This window comes from Haliotis rufescens, unplaced genomic scaffold (genome assembly GCF_023055435.1).
Source record: "Haliotis rufescens isolate VD_foot unplaced genomic scaffold, xgHalRufe1.0.p SCAF_8, whole genome shotgun sequence".
In the NCBI taxonomy this organism is placed as follows: Eukaryota; Metazoa; Mollusca; class Gastropoda; order Lepetellida; family Haliotidae; genus Haliotis; species Haliotis rufescens.
This window is the reverse complement of record NW_025964372.1, coordinates 2297585-2320585: the sequence shown is the minus strand read 5'-3', so window position 1 is coordinate 2320585 and position 23001 is coordinate 2297585. Positions and strand designations below refer to the sequence as shown.

Genomic DNA, 23001 nt, shown 5'->3' with positions numbered 1-23001 from the left:
AGTCGAATCCTAGTTGTTATGCCATCACCAGATCACAAACTGCCAAACAGGATAAAGATACCTCCTGTTCCAGCTCACACCAATTGGGTAGAGTTGAGGAAAATTCCTTCAGTCCTGAGGAGATTCACGACCTGCAGCTTCAAGATCCCGATATCAGCCTAATGTACAAGGCTAGAGATCAGAATACCCGACCTGAATGGGAAACAGTTTCAGGATATTCGGAGGCATGCAAAGCGCTGTGGGGTCAGTTTCATCGACTGTCGATAAGGCAGGGTGTCTTACACAGAAGATGGGAGAGTCAGGATGGAAAGGATTGGCATTGGCAGATAGTTGTACCATCCATCAAGCGGCGAATTATCCTCAAAGCGTGTCATGACTCACTTTTGGGAGGCCATCTTGGGGTTTCCAAGACTTTTGCCAAGCTTGAACAGTCTTACTTCTGAATTGGTATGAAAACTGATGTGCGTCGGCACTGCATCAGTTGTGATAAGTGTGTTGCCAGGAAGAGTCCTAGGAAACAGAAAGCACCCATGAAAGAGTATACAACAGGCCTAGGCTCATCCCATGGAGAGACTCACCACCGACATCATGGGCCCACTGGACCGTACCGCCAGTGGCAACAAGTACATACTTGTTGTCACTGATTTGTTCACTAAGTGGACTGAGGTCTATGCGATTTCAAATATCGAGGCAAAAACAGTGGCAAAGAAGATTGTCAAGGAGTGGGTCTGTCGCTATGGTACCCCAGCTCTTATACATAGTGATCAAGGTAGAAAGTATGAGGCTAACCTGTTCCAGGAACTATGTAAATTGCTGGGAGTTGTTAAAACTAGGACAACTTCTCTCCGACCACAGGCCAATGGCCAGGTCGAGCGGTTTAACCGAACATTAGCAGCCATGCTTAGCATTTAAACTGAAGGGAGACCAAGGTCCTGGGACAAACATCTCCCCTTCGTAATGGCTGCTTATCGAAGCTCAAAGCATGAGTCGACAAGTTATACACCAACCAGGTTGGTGCTCGGTAGGCAAGTGCGAATGCCTTACCACCTGGTCACAGGAAATCCTAACGAAAATCCTGTGACGAGAAATGACTATGTCGACGAGGTCAAACAACATTTTGAACATGCTTTTGAGTCTGCTCGGAGAAATCTCAGACATTCTTCCGAAGTGCGTAAGAAACGATATGACCTGGGGAGTAAGGAAACACGACTTAAAGTCGGACAGCCAGTATGGTTGTTTAACCCCCACAAAGGCTCAAAACTGAGTTACAAATTCATTTCGAAGTGGTGTAAAGGTTGGGTTGTCACTAAGCACATTGATGACATCACATATCGTATTCAAAATGGTCCAAATAGATCCTCCAGGGTTGTTCATGTTGACCGGTTGTTACCGTACGAGGGTAATGACCCACCAACATGGTGGACTCTGGAGTATAAAGATTGAGTGAATACCTCCCAGTGAGCCATCCTGAAACATTCAGAGATGAGAATTAGTTGTGTAAAAATAAAACAATTCAAATGCAGTTACAATAGCTTATGCGAAGGTGTAAACATTGATGAGATATGGTATGTTCTGTTAATTGGTTCGCATTGATTATTTATCCTGGATGCTATCTGGATTTAAAATTTGGGCGTGTTGGACGCTTTCTGGTAGATATTCCAGAGAATGACCATTTAGAACGCATGAGAATTAATGTCTTATTTTACCAAATGGTAGATGTTGGATCAACCGTTAGTATTAACGAGACTTATATGACATGTTATTGTTGTCATAACATAGAAAACGGATATCTTTGATTTACACCTATGCCAATTATATCGAAATGTAAACATTCATAATTAACTTAATAAATTCCAACTTATAAATTCTCCCAGGGCTACCAATGTTCCAGACAAGGATATTCTTGACCTTGGTGACGAGGATATGAGTTTCGATCAAGATGCTCCGTCTCAGTTGCCAACATCCCTGGAAGTTGTCACTTTCAGGAGTGGAATGGAGTGCCCGGCATGCCCTGACAAGGAGATGTTTGTAAATGTACAAGCTTTTGACAGGCACTGGTTAATGCGCCATACACAGCACCTGGCAACATTCTTCTGTCCCGTAAGGGAGTGCCGATCAGTTTACAACAGGTTCGCTGACCTGACCCGACACTATGGGGTGGTGCACGTCGGACGTAAAGGGAATGCGGCCAACCCCATGCAGGTCTGCAGAAGAGCTCGGACAAAGGTGATGGTGAATAGATGCTTTGTCGACCCAGGGCAATCTTGTCTTTCAAACTAACTCAGCAAAGAAGAGCACAACGAAGAACGTAACTGGGAAGAAGATACGATCACAGGTTACCCAGGTACCTGCAACCGTGAAACCTGGAGATCATATACCCAAAGCTGAGCATAAGTTCAGCACTGGAGAGGCAGTTCCTGCCACAGAGCCGAGATCCAAACAGATGGCGGACCAGTCCACGCAGTGAGAGGTGGCTTATGACAGGGCCCAACTGGATATTCAGATGCTCAGGCAGGAAGTCGAGCATCTGCAACGACGTCTGGCCAAGGCAACGCCCTCATGGCCTACTGCAGCTGACATCCCGCGGTCACGACCAGCTCTGGACATCTTCATCAATTCTGGCAGGGAGGCCCTGTCAGTTCTTCACATGGCCGAAGACCAGAGGTTCATGGAACAGCTGAGCCTGCGCCATCAAGCTGATGCGTACATCCTGAACATGCAGAAGTGAGACAGTGTATCTGTTGAACTCTGGGATTGTCTCTCAGACTGTGATATTGGACTTGTAAAATGTTTTATTCTTCTGTATTTTAATTCATGGATGTTCTTGTGGAAATGTAAGTGAATAAGTAAGTATACTGGTATGTAACAGGTATATACTAAAATTTATGTTTCACTATGTCAAATAGGAAAGGTATTAGACGAATATTCCGTGATATTATATTGTTGTGTAATATCAATTGTATTGACACATATCCACTATCATTAGATTGTTGTTTAACTCGCGGTCGAGTTACATTTTAAAACGGGGAATATTGTAATGTACAAGCCTTTTGTACATTTCGGTCAGTAGACAGTGAGATGAATCATATTGTATATGTGGTATGTGATACAGCATACCGTAAAGATATACGTTATTGCTTCCTGAATTAACGTATATCACCACTGATCTTACTGACTGTTTGTTTAATGTGCAAAAACAAAATGTGAACACGTTCTAAATCACCTGTTTCGATTTGGCAACGTGATTGTTCGTGTGACGTCACCTATATTCGTGAGTCTGTTCCACGAAACTACTTCTTGTAGCATAATGGCTTAAATCAGCCTTGTATGGCTACAAAAGTGCATCTAGTCCATCTAAATGCATTGTATATTACTACACAGCCGTGACTCGAAGTAAAATAACTTCTGTCACTGGTGGAGTGCAATTTCCCCACGTTCCACCGACCGTATCCTCGTGCGAGAGACTACTTCCGGTATGACGTCACTTTGTTGACAGTTTGATCGGTTGTAGATTTTCTGATACGAGAGTGAAATCCGGTTCGAGCCGAGATATGTGAGTTGACATTCAAGTATTTTATATTTATTGTACATCTTCCTAACTGAATGAAATACTGAAAAGAATAATTATATTCTTGTAAATTAATAAATCTTATTGTGCAATTCTTAATTGTGAAATTATTCTTAAAAAATTAAATAATTAAAACTGTGTGGTTGGTGGTATTGGGAGTGATCCACAATTCGCTACCAGAGCTGTACCCCAATACCCACCCCCTGAACCGTTACACTAACCTTTAGCCCCGCGACAGCCCTCCGCGATAGAAATAGTGTTTTTTCTTTAGTCTATCTTAAATGATATTGCTAGTCTCTCACCTTAAGCACAGCGACAGCCCTCCGCGATAGAAATAGTGTTTTTTCTTTAGTCTGTGTTAAATGATATTGCTAGTCTCTAACCTTTAGCACAGCGACAGTCCTCTGCGATTGAAATAGTGTTTTTTCGTCTGTCTATGTTTAATGATATTGTTAGTCTCTAACCTTTAGCACAGCGACAGCCCTCCGCGATAGAAATAGTGTTTTTCTTTAGTCTGTGTTAAATGATATTGCTAGTCTCTAACCTTTAGCACAGCGACAGTCCTCTGCGATTGAAATAGTGTTTTTTCGTCCGTCTATGTTTAATGATATTTTTAGTCTCTAACCTTTAGCACAGCGACAGCCCTCCTCGATAGAAATAGTGTTTTCTCTTCTGTCTATGTTAAATGATATTGTTAGTCTCTAACCTTTAGCCCCGCGACATCCCTCCGCGATAGAAATAGTGTTTTTTCTTTAGTCTATGTTAAATGATATTGCTAGTCTCTAACCTTTAGCACAGCGACAACCGTCCACGATAGAAATAATGTTTTTCTTTAGTCTATGTTTAATGACACTATAGAAATATTGTGGCTGTAATTGTTTGGGCTGTAATTCATCTCTCACAAGATCGCAGATATACCTGATGCTTGCCTTCCAAAAACGGTAGCGGGCTATTACTTCTTCATCGCTCATGGATTCGAGGTGATGATTTCGTTGTCTGAAAACACGGTCTTTCCTTGTGCGTCCTAAGCGTTCAAACAATATGTTTGCTGCCATGTTTGTTTTTAATGACACGCTAATGATGCACCGGAACCTTCATTTAGTTAATGACGCGCTAATGACAGCACGGCGTCATTAAAACGTTAGTACAACCGGATTTAATGATACATTAGTTAATGAAGGTTAAATGACACGTTCATGCATCATTAAAGTTTGATACAAACGGGTCCAGGTTATTAGGATGATATCGGGATGATATTCAGGTTTTAATCATACTGCTGATTTCTAACCTTTAGCAATAGCACAGACGCACGTATTGCCGAACACCGAAAAAAGCCACACTTGCGACATTCTTTACCTTTGTGAAATCGTATGAAATAATGACAATCTTTCTCATTAAACCATGTGCCCCGGATCAAGTGGTGATACATTGCATTAGATGATCCAAATACATAAAATTCATTTTTCTCTAATTGATGCATTAATATTTTAAATTTACAATTTTCTTTTGTCATTTAACATTCATATTTACATCGTTTTTACATGATTGGCACAAACCTGTACTGAAATATTGTATTTTATTAACGAAAATGTATTATCATTAGTGTGTTCATTAATACCCATTATAAAATAATACGTTTGTTCATGATTATGGGCAGTGGTAAATGTCCTGCATCACCATACAAGACTGGAATATTAGATTAATGATCAACATTAAGAACAAGTTTTAAAATCAGAAAATGTAGAGTCATACTTCACCACTACCATAGAACGTAGCGAGAGACAATGCTTTCTGATAAAAAAAAAACTCATAAATGCAACGAGTAAATGTTTGTTTTAGATTCTTTCTATGAAACAAATATATGCATATGTTATTTTAAGAATTATTCATGTAGGCACCTGGCATACGCTGCCTTAAACGCCCATTTGATCGGTAGGTCATCCTTATTATTCTCTGGCGTGAACGTTTAGTAATTACAATATTCGTGGAAAACATGGATTCTGTACTGCGGATCTTTAGGCTTGTCCGTCAGTGAGTGAGTCAGTGAGTTTGGTTAAACACGACTTTTAACATTATTCCAGTTATATCACGGCGTGTCAGCTTAAATAATGTGAAAGGAAAGCTCGAAGTGATGCAGGTCTCAGACGTTTACCACTTCGGTGAAACCCACGAGCACGGGTATGGTGCTGACAAACCAAGGGACATAATCGGGGCGAACCGGGATCCGAATCCACAATCATAGGTTTCTGGCGTGCCCAAGGGACGCAACTCTGCACAGCGAATCGCGGCGCCTTAGACGACTGGGCCCCCCGTGCCCCCCATTTGGTGATAAAAGGATTAAAGCATGTGTCAATAGTTCCACGTTTCCGATTCATCCGATCTTGTTCTTCTTGTAGCGGTGATGTTCAAAGTGAACCTGGAGCTTCCCTCTCTGGTATATAACAAAGTCAACTTTTGCAAACTTGCCATGATTGAACATGGTTGATGAGTTATCTCTCTCTATATATAACATTTTTGTGTCAGAGTAGAGAAATTAGTTTACCCATTAACTTCAAACGATCGTATTTATTTATTTGATAATTTCATACTTTAAAGTTTACACTGTTTCTTTCATACTGATTTGCTGCATGGGTAGTCATGTGATCTGATATTTGGAGTTCACAAACCTGTGAACGGACAGAAACGTTCACAAGATGTGAACAATGTTTTTGTGAAATTGATCGCGTGAACTTTTGCCGGAACTATTTGCCTATTTTCTATCCTTGCATCTATAAGCATTATAATTTATTTAGTATTTGTGCCTGGTCTTGTAACTTTTCATCTGACTGAAAAATAAATAAATGCTTTGGTTCTGGTGTTTAATGTCATCTAGCTGCTAGATGACAAAAAATGCATTGTCCTTACGGTGATTTGGATTTGGAATGGCTATCTATCAATACTAATAACGCAAGTGAAGAAAATTAATTCTGTAGAATTACTGAGGTGAACGAAATAGATTAATTGAGCGATATTGACTTTGATGCCTTGTTTCGAAAATGACAGGAATCTAGCACCAAGACAATTGCGAATGAAAACAATTTTCAACAGTCAGATGTGGCCGCCGACACAGATCAAAGCAACTGCTTCTGATCAATCCCAAACAAAAACCCACTATTGTGTCGGGAAAAAATCCAAGATTTTGAGAAACCGTAAAACATAAAAGGAAAGAAACTTAAAACTAAAAAAAGTATATATATATATATATATATATATATATATATATATATATATATATATATATATATCAATTGGTGACTAAACCTTTGAACTATCATCGCAGTAAATGGGCTTCACCAACCTCTCGTTACTTTAGAAACAACCGATAATGTAGAAAACAAGCATTTACTGCACTGTGTATTGCAGAAGGTGCAGTTATTTAACTGTACGTGGAAGTGGACAGCAAAAAATAAATAGAGGATGCAATGGTGGCATTGGCCTTTTATTACCTGGCCTGTCTTCAGATAATAAAATGTGAGTTGGTGTAGACGACGTTAATTTCCGAGTGATGATCAAGAGTCATTGGACATGGAGGGGAACAGAGAGCAAGTGTCAAGACATGCTTCTACAGAAGCAACAGCAGAGATAAAGAACAACGTCATTCTGTGAGTGATGATCAAGAGTCATTAGACATGTGAGGGAACAGAGAGCAAGTGTCAAGACATGCTTCTACAGAAGCAACAGCAGCGATAAAGAACAACGTCATTCTGTGAGTGATGATCAAGAGTCATTAGACATGTGAGGGAACAGAGAGCAAGTGTCAAGACATGCTTCTACAGAAGCAACAGCAGAGATAAAGAACAAAGTCATTCTGTGAGTGATGATCAAGAGTCATTAGACATGTGAGGGAACAGAGAGCAAGTGTCAAGACATGCTTCTACAGAAGCAACAGCAGCGATAAAGAACAACGTCATTCTGTGAGTGATCATCAAGAGTCATTAGACATGTGAGGGAACAGAGAGCAAGTGTCAAGACATGCTTTTACAGAAGCAACAGCAGCGATAAAGAACGTCATTCTCTGAGAGATGATCATTGAGCCACGTCTCAAGCAAAAAGGGTCCATGGCTGATCAGCCTGATCCTGGCCGACCTCCAGTTACAACACCTACCCAACTCCCTACCTCTTAAGGATCACTCATCTCAGGAACAACAACTCGAACAACAACAAGAACAGCAGCTGAAGTTCAAGGACAAATGAGAGCAGTGCCAGCAGACACGATTCGAAGACGTCTCAAAGCTCCTCAACCTACTGTCGACGTCCGAATGTGAGACGAATTTTTACACACCTTCAGTGAGATTTACACTCCATGTAAGATGGATGGTTCATTTCCCACTAGTGAAGAATCATCTGTTCTCAACGTTCGAAGTATTTCTTTCGTCATTTCGTAGGATCCAAATCATCGCAGGAACAAGAGAATTCAAGGAGAGTACTCATTTCGAATGAAAAGGCCATGCTAAATATGAGTTCTCCTTCCGCGAATTTGAATAGTGAGCCTTCACTAGCAGTGTTCATTGCCCTTGGTAAATCTTTACAAATAATCTCTGAACACATCAAAACAAAGTCCTTATCATTACACAAGCAATTGCAAATCAAACCAAGGCTTTCAATTTTTCAGTTTCCTTCATCATAAAAGCCTGGGTTGGACCAACAGAGTCTACGAATCACCTTACAGAAAACAGAAGCATGCAACAGTGGATGTTTTCATTTGTGACCACCTCGGCCACAGTACGAATATCTTCATTCCTATAGAATGGAGTTTGACATAACTAATTTACTAGTTTTAGATTGTGAATCAACCAAATTGTCCGTTCATTTTCGAAAGGCACTCTATTGGCGATTCATTCAGAGGCGTCACTACACACTGTTTTTTCGCCCCTTCAAGTAATAAATCAGACATTTCTTTATCAATAAATGCAGCCTACTTGTCAGTAAAAAGCGGATTTGTAAGTTCAAAAGGTTGAGGTAGACTCTAAATAGGTAATCTAGTGCCGTCAGCTATCTAGTCACTACCACTGGGGAAGCGCTGACCTTCGTCCATGATTCATGATGTAAACAAACCTTGTCAAGGGAAGTAACTGTGCAATAACTGTTCACCAAGCCATAGCTCGCCATGTTAGTCGGTAGTGCTCTTGTATGAACTTGATATGTGTGTTCAGCACAATACAATGTTTTTCCAGCTCTCTAGCCACCAGGCTGCCAGAGCTATCGATATTGCCAACTAATTTCAATGCTGTTTTCACATTACGGGCTGATTTCAGATGATGTTTAAGATGGGTCGATCTGCTTTGACTAACGTCGATTCTCAGTCAGTTTCAAGTTCGATGGCATTATAATTCGCTGAAAGGTGTCTTTCATCGCCTGAATTTCACCCTGCAAGTCTAGGTCTCAACCCGAAGCATCCTGCACGAGGGATGGTCGGGATCAGGGTCGCCATCTTGTGCATCTCCGGCACGTTGTGTTTTATTTACTTCCCTCACCCGTACCTGACAACAACTTAGATCTTCCAAGCAATTCTGACGTTCACTGATGGCTTAAATACTTGATTCTATTCTGCTTAGAATACTGGAGAGATTGCTTAAGTCAGTGACTAATTTCAACCTCACTCGTGGCCATTGCCACGTCTGTTCGCTGGAATGCTTACTTACTTACTTACTTTGGAGATTTTACGTGCGCTTTCCGACTGATGCGTATTTCCCACACGGAATGCACAGAGCAAGACTGATATGTGACGTCAAGGCGTCATGTGGTCACATAACTGCAGTCACAACGGTTCCTGCATGAGGGGCATCAAATATCCCAGTGAATGGTATCATCCTTTCTTGTGACCATGGCCGCGTCGACGTCTTTGGGATGCCGGAAACAGACTCAATACATTGACGTTGACACTTCGTTTGTTCGATAGACTCATATTGTTCAATAACCATCAAATAACACATTCCCTAAACTGACAAAAAACTATCCACAAGACTGTGGACAAGAGAAATGACTTCAACTTTCCAAAAGTCAACTTTCCTTTAATTTTGAGCATTATTCCAGTAGCTCCAGCCTTTCTTGTCTACAGTTCAGGGCCCCGTTCCACAAAGCGATCTTAGGGCTAAGATGATTGTAACTCACTAAGTACGCGATCTTAAATTTTGGTTACGATCGGCCGCCCGTTCCACAAAGCAATCTTAACGAAGAGAGTTGTAAGTTAAGATCAAAATGCTAAGTTGCTCCGGACCAACTTAGGATCGCTAAAATCGATCTTAAATATTGTACCATAACAACAAAGATGGCGTATGTTGACTTATTATTATATCAGATAACATTCTGACAGTCCACAGCTCACTTACTTGTTAGCGATGTCCTCCCATATGCTGCCTTTCAGCTTATTGGTGACGGTAGAGCTGAATGAGGAATTCAGTGTCGTGTGGTGAACAGCCACCTCATCAACAAGGACAGTGATTTCGCTTGCTGAAAAATTGCTGCGACGAACGTGTTTGACGCCGACAGAGGTCTGCGATTCGGCCATATTTCGACAATGCGTCGTCTTCTAAACATGACCAAGGGTGGCCACTCTTAGGGAAACTTTCGTATCTTCATGGCTGAAGATTCCGATCTTTGTTAAGATCGGCTACTTAAGAACTTGTAAAGTTACAATCGCCCTAACATAGCTTTGCGGAACGGGCGTAAACTTTAGCTAAGACGATTTTATAATCGACGTAAGTCTCTAAGATTGATTGTAGTTAGGATCGCTTTGTGGAACGGGACCCAGGACGTTTGAGGTACAATGAAGCATACTATTTTATACCAAGATTTCAAAAAGCGGAATATGAATCTTGTGTAACCGGGGGTTGTTTCATTTGGCCCTCATCCCAGGCAGGATACAACCCAACAGGGATGAGTCACGTTGGTGATCAGCTCAGAATAATTTTAATTCAAACGGTTTTCTACACAGTAGACAGAAAACGTACTGGAAGCAATCTGAAAACTGGAAGCGCAATGACCTCCGATCTATCTAGTTGTGTCCCGCAAACCGTTCTCCCCGATAAATGATTTCCGATGTAGTTATCTCCTCAACGTTCGTACTCAAAAGGGGGGGCACGGGTGGCCCAGTCGTCTAAGGCGCCGCGATTCGCTGTGCAGAGTTGCGTCCCTTAGGCACGCCAGGAACCTATGATTATGGGTTCGAATCCCGGTTCGCCCCAATCATGTTTCTAGGTTTGTCAGCACCATACCCATGCTCGTGGGTTTCACGTCTTAGACCTGCATCACTTCGGGCTTTCCTCCCACATTACGGTGACACGTCGTGATATAACTGGAATACTGTTAAAAGCGGCGTTAAACTCAACTCACTCACTCATGCTCAAAAGTCAATTGTTCATGGTACAACATTTAAGGCCTCGGAAAGCTTTCATAAAGATTTATGGCGGATATTTGAAGGACATTTCCAAACTTGACGCATCAATGACAGAGATTATGTCCCACGTTATTCCCTATTTTGACATATGTTCCAATGGGGTTATCAGGTGACTTTCCTTTGATTGTGTTTGTGATTGGCGCAACCGGTAGGGCAGGGAACGCCCACCTTGACACGAACACCTAGCATCATCCCTATGTGATAGTCATTAAATGAGTGAGTTGGGTTTAACGCCGCTTTTAACAGTATTCCAGTTATATCGCGGCGTGTCAGCTTAATGTGGGAGGAAAGCCCGAAGTGATGCAGGTCTCAGACGTTTACCACTTCGGTGAAACCCACGAGCACAGGTATGGTGCTGATAAACCTAGAAACATAATCGGGGCGAACCGGGATTCGAACCCACAATCATAGGTTTCTGGCATGCCCAAGGGACGCAACTCTGCACAGCGAATTGCGGCGCCTTAGACGACTGGGCCACCCGTGCCCCCGATAGTCATTCAATACAAATGATATAGTCGGAATCGTACACTTGACTTTATGCAAAGATTTTATGATTTGGGAACTGTTTTTGTTGTGAATATTTACATTATCAATTTATTATTTGGCCTACTCAGCCACAATAAATATACTTCCTTTGCTCCTAATGTTTGTATTTCATCATGCGACTTTTCAATACAATTAGATAAAACTTCAGCCATTATATCAAAATAAGTATAGTTTCCAGTTTTTTAACTATTTACGTAAAATGGATGTGACAATAATTCTAGGCCAATTTCTAATTGTGTTTGCTCTATTTCTCTATAATGTTTAATTCCATGTATTGTTTCAACTGACAAGATGAATTTGTGGTAATCAGGTCGCAACTGGTTAATATCAGAAAGTACATTTGTACGACAAAAGTATTGTCTCTGATGCCCTGTGAACATACCAGCACATTGAGTGTCACAATGGATGTGTTGACTCAAATAGTGACCAGGAAGTAAACAGATGCTCTATGGAGTGTGGATGTTGCGTCAAACATAAAATTGTTCATACTTTCTTTATACTTCCTTTCATTCCTTGGTTAACTACACTTTCCTGTTCCTACTGGATGTGATCCCATACATTTTCCACTTCGGTTAAATCTTTAGGGGGGTCCTAAAGAACTGGAGTGCAAAACAGCCACACAATGTAAGATCGTCTTTCGTGCGTTGTGTATATATGTATTTTTCACAGTCAATTTGTAAAGTTCTGTATAGTAGTGTCATAGCGACTGATTTATGACTACCATTGTCTGCAGTACATTTGACTTCAAGGGCAATTTACCCTGTAGCCATGTCTCCATAACTTAATTGTCATTACGTTTTAGGCGCTAATCCCCGTTGTTAATCCTCACCAACATTTCATTGTATTTTGACTGTCAGTCAGCCTGGACTACCATATTACTTCCCTTTAACTACTGCTTTTTATAGTATGGCATTTATTGCCCTAATTGATCATCCCATGAACTGTGTTTGTTAATCACGCCCACATGTCCAAAGCAACGTCGTTGTCTCTTTGTCTGTCCATTGTTGTTCATTACTATATATGTGCTACCATTACACAGTTACTACGGTGTTAGTCAGGCTTGGTATTCCGAGTGCTGGCATAGGGACGACCTCGAGCAGGATATGCTGCTCGTAGGAAACGCCCTGAGGTGAGCTGGAGCTCCGCTCACCTCTTGTACGACTGAGCTGGAAAGTCTGCTAATTGCTCTGTTTGTGTTGTCAGAGCTGGTATTCCGCTCATTGTGCAATTGTTGTTTATTGTTTACATGTTGTGAATAAAGCGTTCCGGGACAGTGATGTCGATTTTGTCCTTTATTCCCCCAAGAGCTAATTCCCCGTCAACATGCACGTTGACGGTAGTACTGTGCTCAGACCGTATGCGACGACAACAGTTCATCGGCTTGGTTCGCCCGCGTTCACACCTATTCACTACGTATTCGCTTACGTATTGATTACTTCACCATTGTAGATAAACATGAATAATGCATTCGGTCTCTTTGACATTATACATCTACCTGATTTCGCGGGTTTCTATTATAGGGACTAGAAATACCAACGAATGGCTCGTTACAAAGAAGAATTGATGTTGCATACTTAAACACTATTGTCTCTGTGTTATTTATGACAAAGTGTGTAAACGGAACTAATTTTGGTCACATTTTAGATTTATATTATGATGATTGTGGTTGTTCATGAATCTAATATGACGAAACTTAGTTACATTATACAATTTTGAAAATATGATACTGTATTTTCAGTGAGTTACTGTAAATCTTGAAATTAACGCGAGCGTGAATTAATTGAAAAATGCGAGTGGTCTTTGCGCGCATTATCAATCATTGCATTTATATCAACAATAAGACATTTTGGATACCAGAAATACCAACTTAGACATACGATGAAAACAAACAACCATGTATTCAAACTCAAACTCATTTATTCTCAGAAAAAAACACCCACGGTGGTACATGAGATACAATTATATACAATTTTTATCATGTACAAAATGACAGCATTTAACAAGAATAGGATTCGTGGGTACTAATACAATTTACCAATTGAATTGAACACATTGCGAAGGATTTTATATAGGCCTTTTAGATCTCTTACACTGTTTGTGGTCATAGTTTTCTTAAATTGGGACGTGTTTGGAAACTGAAGATATTGCTTACTTAAGAGTTCTTATCACTGTTGGTGAAAAGCTTCACATCGGAATAAATAGTGAAATTCATCTCCCACAGCTATTGAATCACAGAGTGGACTATTATGTATGTCTGAGTAACATTATCTTCAGATTTGATGGTGTTGAGTTCAATCAAAAGTGATTCAAATGCCAAAAGATCTGCATTTAATATTTTAAGTTTATCTACCAACAAAACTATACTCAAACTCAAACTCTAAGTTGATGGTTGGCAATGGTTTAGAAATTCATTTTGAATAATTTGCCGATCTGAATTAAGAAATAACAGCGCAATATCGATCATTATGTCGTTGTTGTTATCATACATGTCATACGCATGCTGTTACATTGGAGTGTTTTTCTAGGCATTGAATAGACCCCCCTACTGAAGCACGTAACACTATCACTGTATTGACGTCACAAGGTTCTACACCTTAAAGCTCTCTGATTTTCTTAAATTTGCAGCAGACACACCAGTAGACTCCCTCTCGATTAAAGTGCATGAAATATTCCAAGACTGTGGTTCCAAAATATATTTTTCGTGTCCCATCCAACATGTGTTTCAAACAGACGCAAGATATGGATTTTTACGCTGATTATGGTCTCAGGATATTTTCTGCCATATTGAAGTGATTGAGGTTGGGTTAACGCTGCTTTGAACGGTGTTGTAGTTGGATGGGTGACCACGTTCAGCAGCTTGCCTCCTGAGAGTTTCTAGGGCTTCGGTCCTGCCCCACACTGAAGCACATGTACCACATGTGGCGTCTCCTTAGGCAAGTGACTTTGTTCGAAATGTGACTCTGTTCACCCAGCAGTGAGTGAGTACCCGGTAGGATGAGATGGTAATGTGGCTGTTAACCTTCTAGCGCCTCACAGGCAGCTTGGGTTGTATACTCCCCAGGTAGCTGAGAATGAAAATCGAGTGGTCACTGATCCACTGTAAAAATAGTGTAGCGCTATGAGCATCCACTTGGTGAATGGAATCTGGCGCATTATAAATGCACTTATTATTATAATTATTATTATTATTATTATTATTATTATTATTTCAACGGTATCATGATGTGTCCGTTTGATGTGTGAGGAAAGCCTGACGTTATACACAACGTACCACTTCAGTGAAACCCATGAGCACACTCAGGTATGGTGCTGACAAACCTACAGCCGTAATCAGGGCGAATCTGGTCCTCGGGCCATGACTATATGTTTCTGTCACACATAAGCCACACAACACTGCACATCAAATAGTGTCGCCGTAGGATATTGGGCCACATCATGCATATATGTTACAGAGATAATACATGATACATTCGTTCATGTGACTGTCAACCGGGGTATATATGTTTATCATATAATGGGTAGGTTTCTCGGCAGGATAAAGCCAACGGATAAAAACGATATCCGTTGGGGTCAAATGCGGATAGAGATGCAAATATCAAAGGTCAAGTAGGGACTACTTTCAGTGTTTATAAACAAACATGGCGTCGCCCTTGTCATTCGGTAATCGAGTCAGAATTAACCATCGAGAATCTGGATAAACTACAGAGATAATTGCTATCATTATCAAAAGAACAGTCTAATATACTTAAAGTTTGGGCAACTTTGGAGATATAATTATATATTATTAATATAATATAATAATTTCAAAACAATTTTGCGAGGGGCTAGGCCTAGCCAACCGGGATCAGTAGCCATATCTGTGCTTGTAGACCTTTGCGGCTTGAAACCTTTTCCACAAATTAAAATAGCTGGATTTGGCAGAAATATGTGTGAATTGTTACCTTGTTTCGTTTTGTCGCTTTGTGTACGTCTGAGTGCACTTCTTAACGTTATGACAGGACAGGCCGACTATCAACAACGTCTGAACGTGGCCGTGATGTCTCATAGACTAGGGTTAGAGTAGCTTCCCTTTGACAAAGGGCAGTTACTCTAGCGGACAGACCGATGGATTGCCGCGAAATGCAAGTAAAAACAGTTGATGTTTTGCGTACAGGTTGCTTCGCCACTGTATAAGAAACAGATTTCAGTTGGAACTATATTGGCTACAGTCACTGTCCGACTGACACATCACTTACCCTGTGACGTAATAAATATTAATGCGCACATTCCAGGAAAACTTTAGGTAATGTTTGTGAGAGGGAAAGCGATTTTCAAGCACAGAATCAAAGAATGATATTATTTGATAAAGAGGTTATCATGCTTGTGTGTTTGGGGACATTGTATTTAGCGATTCTTGGCGAGCTAAATACATAGTGTTTATTCCTAATGCAAGATATTTACCATCCCCAAACACACTCGCGTGATAACCTCTACTTATCAAACTTCCATATATTCAACTCTAGGTTCGAATTTCGTGACGCTTAATCCCATTCAAACCGTATCTGAAAGTCCCATGACTGGTGATCATTTGTAGGTTTGCAAGGTTCCAAGTGTATGATGTTCTCTGATTTAACATAACCTATGCAATATGTTCCGTGAGGGCTTTTGTACATCAGTTGATCATGCTCTGTATATTCCCATCCATCCCCGGCTTCGGCCTCATCACACGTGACCGTCACAATACTCATCGTGTCTGCATCCAAGCCAAAACACTGGTCATCATTCCTGAGTCTTCCCCGCTGATCAAGAGAAAAGATTGTTCTGCATGAAATGCCATATGACTCACATACATTGTCAATATCAATAACCTGGTTATCCTTGACAAACAGACACATTTCATTGTTCTTGACTTCTCCCCACAATATGTCATGCCTTGATGGTACTTTCAGTTCAGGAAATACATGCTTGAGGTACCATTCGAAGCTTTCACTCCCAATATGTTCCCTGAAAACCCTACCCTCCTCAATGGATTGGACTTCTTTCGACGTGAAGGTAGGTAGACTTGCTGAATGGGAATCTGCTCTAGCACTTGCTATCACAAACTCTGCATATTCATCCATCCATATTTCAGCAATGCGTAGACAATTCTTGATCAAAATATCATTCTCTTCTTCTGTTTGTATGTGAGGATTGTCTTTAAACACATGACCAATATGAGAGCATGGCACGGTCTCAACTCTTCCTCCAGTCATCCAAACTTTTAATGCCAGTTCCAGCTGTTCCCCTCCCCAGATGTTCAATCCTTCATCAAAGCCTCGGATGCTCATGAAATAAGATCTTCGAGCAACAATGCACGACCCTTGTAACCCCGGTGCTGGCATCGCACTGGTTTGGTTATATCCAACTTGGTACAGATATGAGGGGAACGGGAACCAGTTTTGCCTGCAAAGATGTCATTCCTTATATTATCTCTCGTCTATTTACATCTGGACATGTGGTAATGAAGTGAATTATTTATTTATTTTTTTTTATTTTTTTTTTTTTATTATTTATTGTTCCTGGTAAAAGTACATCATGTTTTCGTAGAACTCATTGAAGTGAATTATTAATATCACGTTAACATATGTACACGATTTGTTGATACAATTTCATTTTCGTAAGTATTAAATGGAGATTTAAAGGTCGAATACAATGACACTTACAAACGGAAGGACATTCCCCTATATTCATTTATAAGATCAAAAGGATTTGTGATCAGATTTTTTATCATATTAAGCTTTTGATAATTTAAAAACGCTCAATTGAAAACCATTTCCTTTGAAACTTGAAATGAATTCGTGTTCTAAAGATATTTTCATTTTTAAGAACTTTTCATTTGAACCTTAATCAGTTCAGAATTCAATTAATGTGTTCTATGAGTACTGGTTAGATGTCTGGATAGTTTCATTTGCCTCTTCGAGAATGACAAAAAATTGAAAGGAAAGGATGCAATATATTGATGGGTATTAACCTATTGTGGTCTTTCTTGATAAGGGGCTAGGGTAGCCTAGTGGTTAAAGCGTTCGCTCGTCACGCTGAAGACCCGGGTTCGATTCCCGACATGGGTACAATGTGTGAAGCCCATTTCTGGTGTCCCCCGCCGTGATATTGCTGGAATATTGCTAAAAGCGGCGTAAAACCATACTCACTCACTCACTCACTCACTTTCTTGATAAGCGGTTGTTGTGAACACAACATATTGATCAACCTGTAGCTCATTGTGGCCCCCAGATACTTTTCCCTTTGATAATAGCTACTTTAAAACAGCATTATCATGGCACTGTATTATTTGGTCCAGACTCTATCACAGGATTTACAGGCCGCTGTCGTATGTTGAGTGTCGGGTGCCACAGGTAGAGCAGGACATGCTTTCCTATTCGTGGACATCTGACATCACTTATTTTCAGCATTCTGTTCATATAATTTCCATTACTATTTGGACTTTAACTCCAAATGGAAGACATCTGAGACTGGCGTTGACGTTTTATATTTAATTTGTTTGTTGCAACAGTGATAGATGAACGCACTACACTAAACATTGGTTTATTTTTACCCCAGGTCCCACGACATGCCAGGCCTGGCAAAATCATTTGCTTCACTGTCAAATTCCTCCTCATTGGCAACTGAATTTGTAATTGTTTTGGGGTGTCTGAAACAGTAAGTGAGTGACGAAGTACATGAATAAAACTTTGGCGTATCTACATCGAAACGTCGCTAAATACAATAAACCAGAAGTTGTTATCAATATTGTTGTATGTTTTCTTATTACCTTGAAGAAATCCACAAGTATGGGTTTAGTGCTAAAACTATACAGCGAGTCTTACAAATGTATTTTGGATTACATTCTCAAATAATTAATCCAGGAAAGTTACGAATGCAATCGACATAATACAGCGCCACTGATCATTGCCATGCGCCCTTGCCTGATGGTGCAGAAGAACGCTGAATGATTCCTTATCTTAAAGTGCTGTTCATCTAAACATCACCAGAACCATGTTGTAGTCAAGGGCAGTATCTCTCAGCCATATTTGTGTCAACTCAATTATGTCACTTTCAGGTATTGATATGAAGACAGATATTAAGTAAATGAAATATATATCCACTATCGAATAAATCAAGAATGCCAGTGAGTTGAGATTTCACAATATTTCAGTTATATCACTGTGTGTTGCAGGTCCTAGACGCCTAGCACTGACAAGACACTGACGAGTGTTTCAGAGTCAGGTCGTGATAGAATGCAATACAGCATCCAATTTCGAACTCTCTGGTATTCCTAAAACATAGTACTCTCTCTGAATCAAGTTTTGTCATCAATGACTTCCCAAAATGCATAACAACACACATACTTAATATGCAAGTTACCTTCACTGCATTCTGTAATATCATTTACTATTATCAGAAGAATATTACAAATAGTCTTAACTTACCTGTACCTAACGCCCAAGAACAAGGGTTGAACCACGATACGTGATTGACTGACAATTCGTTCCAAGAGGGGCTCCAGCCACGCTACGCCTACTTCCATGTGTGCATCTAGGAACACAAGCACGTCTCCTCTTGCTTCCCGTGCACCGTTCATCCGGGTTCTTATCAATCCTTGTTTTTTCTTGTTTCGTATTATCCTTATTCTCTTGTCCAGGATTTGAAAGTATCGATCTAAATCGTCTCCCAGATACGTCAATGTGCTTTTGTCATCAACCAGTATGATTTCTTGTAATAGGTTGGAGGGTGTTCGGTGTAATAGTGTGTGTATATGACGTAGCAATGGCGTCAATGCTTCGTTGTAGAATGGTATTATAACAGACACTGTCACCTGACCTGTCAAATTATACTTTATGTCATGGCATTTCTGATTGCGTCGATCACTTAAGTTTCTGTACAGTGGCAGTTTGTCACTGATGGAAACATTGTAACCAAAATATGAATCATTCGGAAGGTGATGTCTTTTGACGATTTTAAGAAGAAAATCATTTAAATTTTGAGTGTTGTTGTTTGAATGAGGGTTTGAATCAGGTATTGGTCGCACAGTAGTCCTCCAAGATTGGATTCTGAAATGTATTCATAATGATAATCATGAAATCATAAGAAATGAGTAAGGCAATTTTTTTCATGTCAGTGTCTTTTACTTTCACATCTTATTCCTGTTTTAATAGGTCCCCAGTAAGAATTGTTTCTTTATTGTATAACGACCTACTCAGCAATATTCCAGCTATATGTCGGCGGTCTGTAAATACTCGAGTCTGATCCAGACAATCCAGTGATTGACATCATGAACATCGATCTACTCAATTGGAATACGATGACCTGCATCAACCAAGTCAGCGAGCCTTATCACACGCGGTCTGTAAATAATTGAGTCTGAACCAGATAATCCAGTGAGTGACATCATGAGAATCGATCGTCGCAATTTGGATCGATGACATGCATCAAACCAAGTCAGCGAGCCTGACCACCCGATCCCGTTAGTCGCCTCTTACGACAAGCTTAGTAGTCCTTTTTGGTAAGTATTGATTGCTGAAGATCTATTCTACCCCGGATTATAACGGGTCTAGATTTCAAAGAAACTATTGAACGTTTATTTTGGTCGTGTAGAAAAATGAATTCTCTTTGGATTGATTTAGAAAACGGGATATTAAACAAAACACAGGTCAAGACTATAATCAATGAAGTCGTTGCCTAATAAAGTTATCCAGCCCAGAACTACAGCCCAGTAAATGCCCTAACCATTGTTCATTTGGGGGGTAAGACATTTAGGCAAGAAGTAGGCATTCCCATGGCCATCAAGTGTGCTGCTCCCCTTCTTGCGGATCTGATTCTTTGTGCATATAAATCGGAATAGCCAAGAAGTTTAACTTAAGCTTCAGGTATATCGATGATCTGATATGATTTAAACCATATTTATTTCCAAGAAAAAGGAATTGGATTGGTGAACAAGTTCAACCTATTTAACACCTCTCCCTACAAAGAACATTGAACAATAAATAAGAGTCAACTGTACATAAAATAATAAATGTAGATTGATTGTGCCTACTGTTGCAAATATTAAGTCACACACAAATACACGCATGCATATATCGGTACATAAACAAACATCATACCAGCATATCACACATACAAACAACTATTTGATCGACGTAATCGTTATGAAGACAAATTTAGATTTTAAATCTTTTTGATTTTGCAATGAACAAATGGACAGTGTGTACAATAGCAAGGTTAGTATCAGTAGATGTTGTAGCATTTCCATATAATACTGAATCCAAGTCATATCGCTTTATATAGTAGTACGACCCGTGAAGATTCCGGGGTAGAATAGGTCTTCAGCAACCCATGCTTGCCGTAAAAGGCGACTATGCTTGTCGTAAAAGGCGACTAACGGGATCGGGTGGTCAGGCTCGCTGACTTGGTTGATACATGTCATCGATCCCAATTGCCTGGATCGATGCTCATGATATCAATCACTAGACTGTCTGGTCCAGACTCGATTAATTACAGACCGCCATCATATAGCTGGAATATTGCTGAGTGCGGCGTTAAACAACAAACCAACCAATCATATAGTAGTACATATTGTTCCGAAGATTGCAGTAGTTGCGACATGAAAAGAAGTAATGTGTAGGATCCTCATAATGATATCCACAGGAGCAGGTAGTAGAATCATGAGTATGTCTAAGATATTTGTGTGCATCTAAATCACTGCATCCTAATCTGAGGCGACAATGGATAATTTGACAGAAATGGGTACCATACTCTAAGTTAAAGCTAAATCTTTTAGGATTTTCTGTCTTGGTGATGCATTTAGTCAAGTCATTTACAGTATATTTTGACTGAACATTATACGGTCATTCATTCCACATTCGCACTGTGTCGGGTAAAAATGATTTGTGGTAGTTAACTGTTCTAGCATTTACAGTCAGATGATCTAATATGTTCAATAGCAATCAAATAGCCAATTCCTTCCTCTGATTTACCCACCTGAACTAGAAATAAAGTAGACAAGTGAGAAACAGAAAAGAAAATGACAAATACCTCGGAAGATTTTGTCTAGCTGGTATTTGTATCCCCGGTAGGTGGCTTCCTCGATCCAAAAAAGTCAAACGTGTAGATGTCGCCGAAAAGGACAAAAACAGAACTGTCAAGGCGAGAAGGCCACCTAACAGCAGAAATGTTTTCCTGGCCATACTTCTAAAGTGTGCACGTGTTAATGCTGGTACTGATCTTCCCTTAGGGTTCAGGCAGGTATGTCACCGGACAAAATGAAATATTACTGCCGGCTGGAGACAGCTGTTTCTCCTACGAACCAGACTGGACCAACAAGATCCAGTGATCATGAACATCGATCTACGCAATTGGGACACCATGTAATGCATCGACCAAGTCAGCGAGCCTGATCACCCGATCCCGTTAGTCGCCTCTTACGACAAGCATGGTCACCTTACTTTTTGTGAGGATACTCTATTGGTTCAACTATGAAGTCACCTACTCATATACTTGTCATCATTATTTCGCCTTATACCCCAAATGGAATCTGTTTCGTCAAATAACCGAGACTGTTGGTATTGCCGCGGCCATATAGGTCCAAGCACGGATGCAGAATTTCAAGAAAAATGGAAGCCCTGCATAGAAGTTTGGATAAGATGAAGGGTGCCTTGAAGATAATAAAATGGAGGAAACTAAATTAGATTTAAATGCGCCTACGGTTTTGGTGGGAATCTATGTTTCTAGGTTTGTCAGCAAAATACCCGTGCTCGTGGGTTTCACCAAAGTGATAAATGTCCTGCATTACTTCGGACTTTCCTCCCACATGAAGCTTACACTACGTGATATAACTGGAATACTGTTTAAAGCACGTTAAACCCAACTCACTCAGCCACTAATCATCGTGATTCGTATGCTTCAATATTGGGGAGGGGAGGGGTGCACGCTATATATTCGCTACCCCCCCCGCCAACACCAACATCAAACCCCCCCCCCCCCCACCCCCACCCCCCCACCCCCCACCCCCCCCCCCCACCCCCTCCCCCACCCCACACCTCCAAATCCGCATACCAAACCCAGAAATATTATTGATATAAACTGATCGATGTTACGCCTGGATAACGATACACAGCTGGTTCACTTGAATATATTAACAGCGCAAAAGAAATCCAGCTCCAACGTTGAATTCCATTGTGTAATGATGAGGAACAGCTTCCAAATACACCAAGACGTTCGACCACCACGTATCTGAATAACATCCGCACAGATCCGGTCACAACTGGCCTCTAATATAAAAGCTACAAAACCGAGTCGATTGCACTATTCAGACTATATCGTGGAATGATTTTATGAATGACTATTAAATAGTGGTGATACATATCTTGCCTAATCGGTGCACCCGTCACAAACACATGCACGTATTTCCTCATTATTATTATTATGAGTAGTAGTAGTA

The 23001-nt window shown here is 40.5% G+C and overlaps 1 protein-coding gene across 1 annotated transcript; it reads right to left on the bottom strand.

Annotated features, from left to right (window-relative positions):
• Positions 1-16008: 16008 nt before the first annotated feature.
• LOC125376955 (polypeptide N-acetylgalactosaminyltransferase 5-like) lies at positions 16009-19605 on the bottom strand. Its single transcript, XM_048389615.1, has 3 exons — positions 18995-19605; positions 18121-18216; positions 16009-16970 (listed from the first exon to the last, which is right to left on the bottom strand). Exons 1-3 carry the CDS (start codon positions 19144-19146, stop codon positions 16070-16072), a joined length of 1149 nt encoding a protein of 382 aa, XP_048245572.1. The 5' UTR covers positions 19147-19605; the 3' UTR covers positions 16009-16069.
• Positions 19606-23001: the final 3396 nt, after the last annotated feature.

Excerpts from the sequence above, each read along its gene's own strand:
- LOC125376955 (XM_048389615.1), bottom strand. The coding sequence starts at position 19,146 with ATGAACGGTGCACGGGAAGCAAGAGGAGACGTGCTTGTGTTCCTAGAT. Across the intron at positions 18,217-18,994 it reads TTCTTGGGCGTTAGGTACAG|ACACCCCAAAACAATTACAA; the intron begins GTAAGTTAAGAC and ends TTACTGTTTCAG. Across the intron at positions 16,971-18,120 it reads GGCATGTCGTGGGACCTGGG|GCAAAACTGGTTCCCGTTCC; the intron begins GTAAAAATAAAC and ends ACATCTTTGCAG.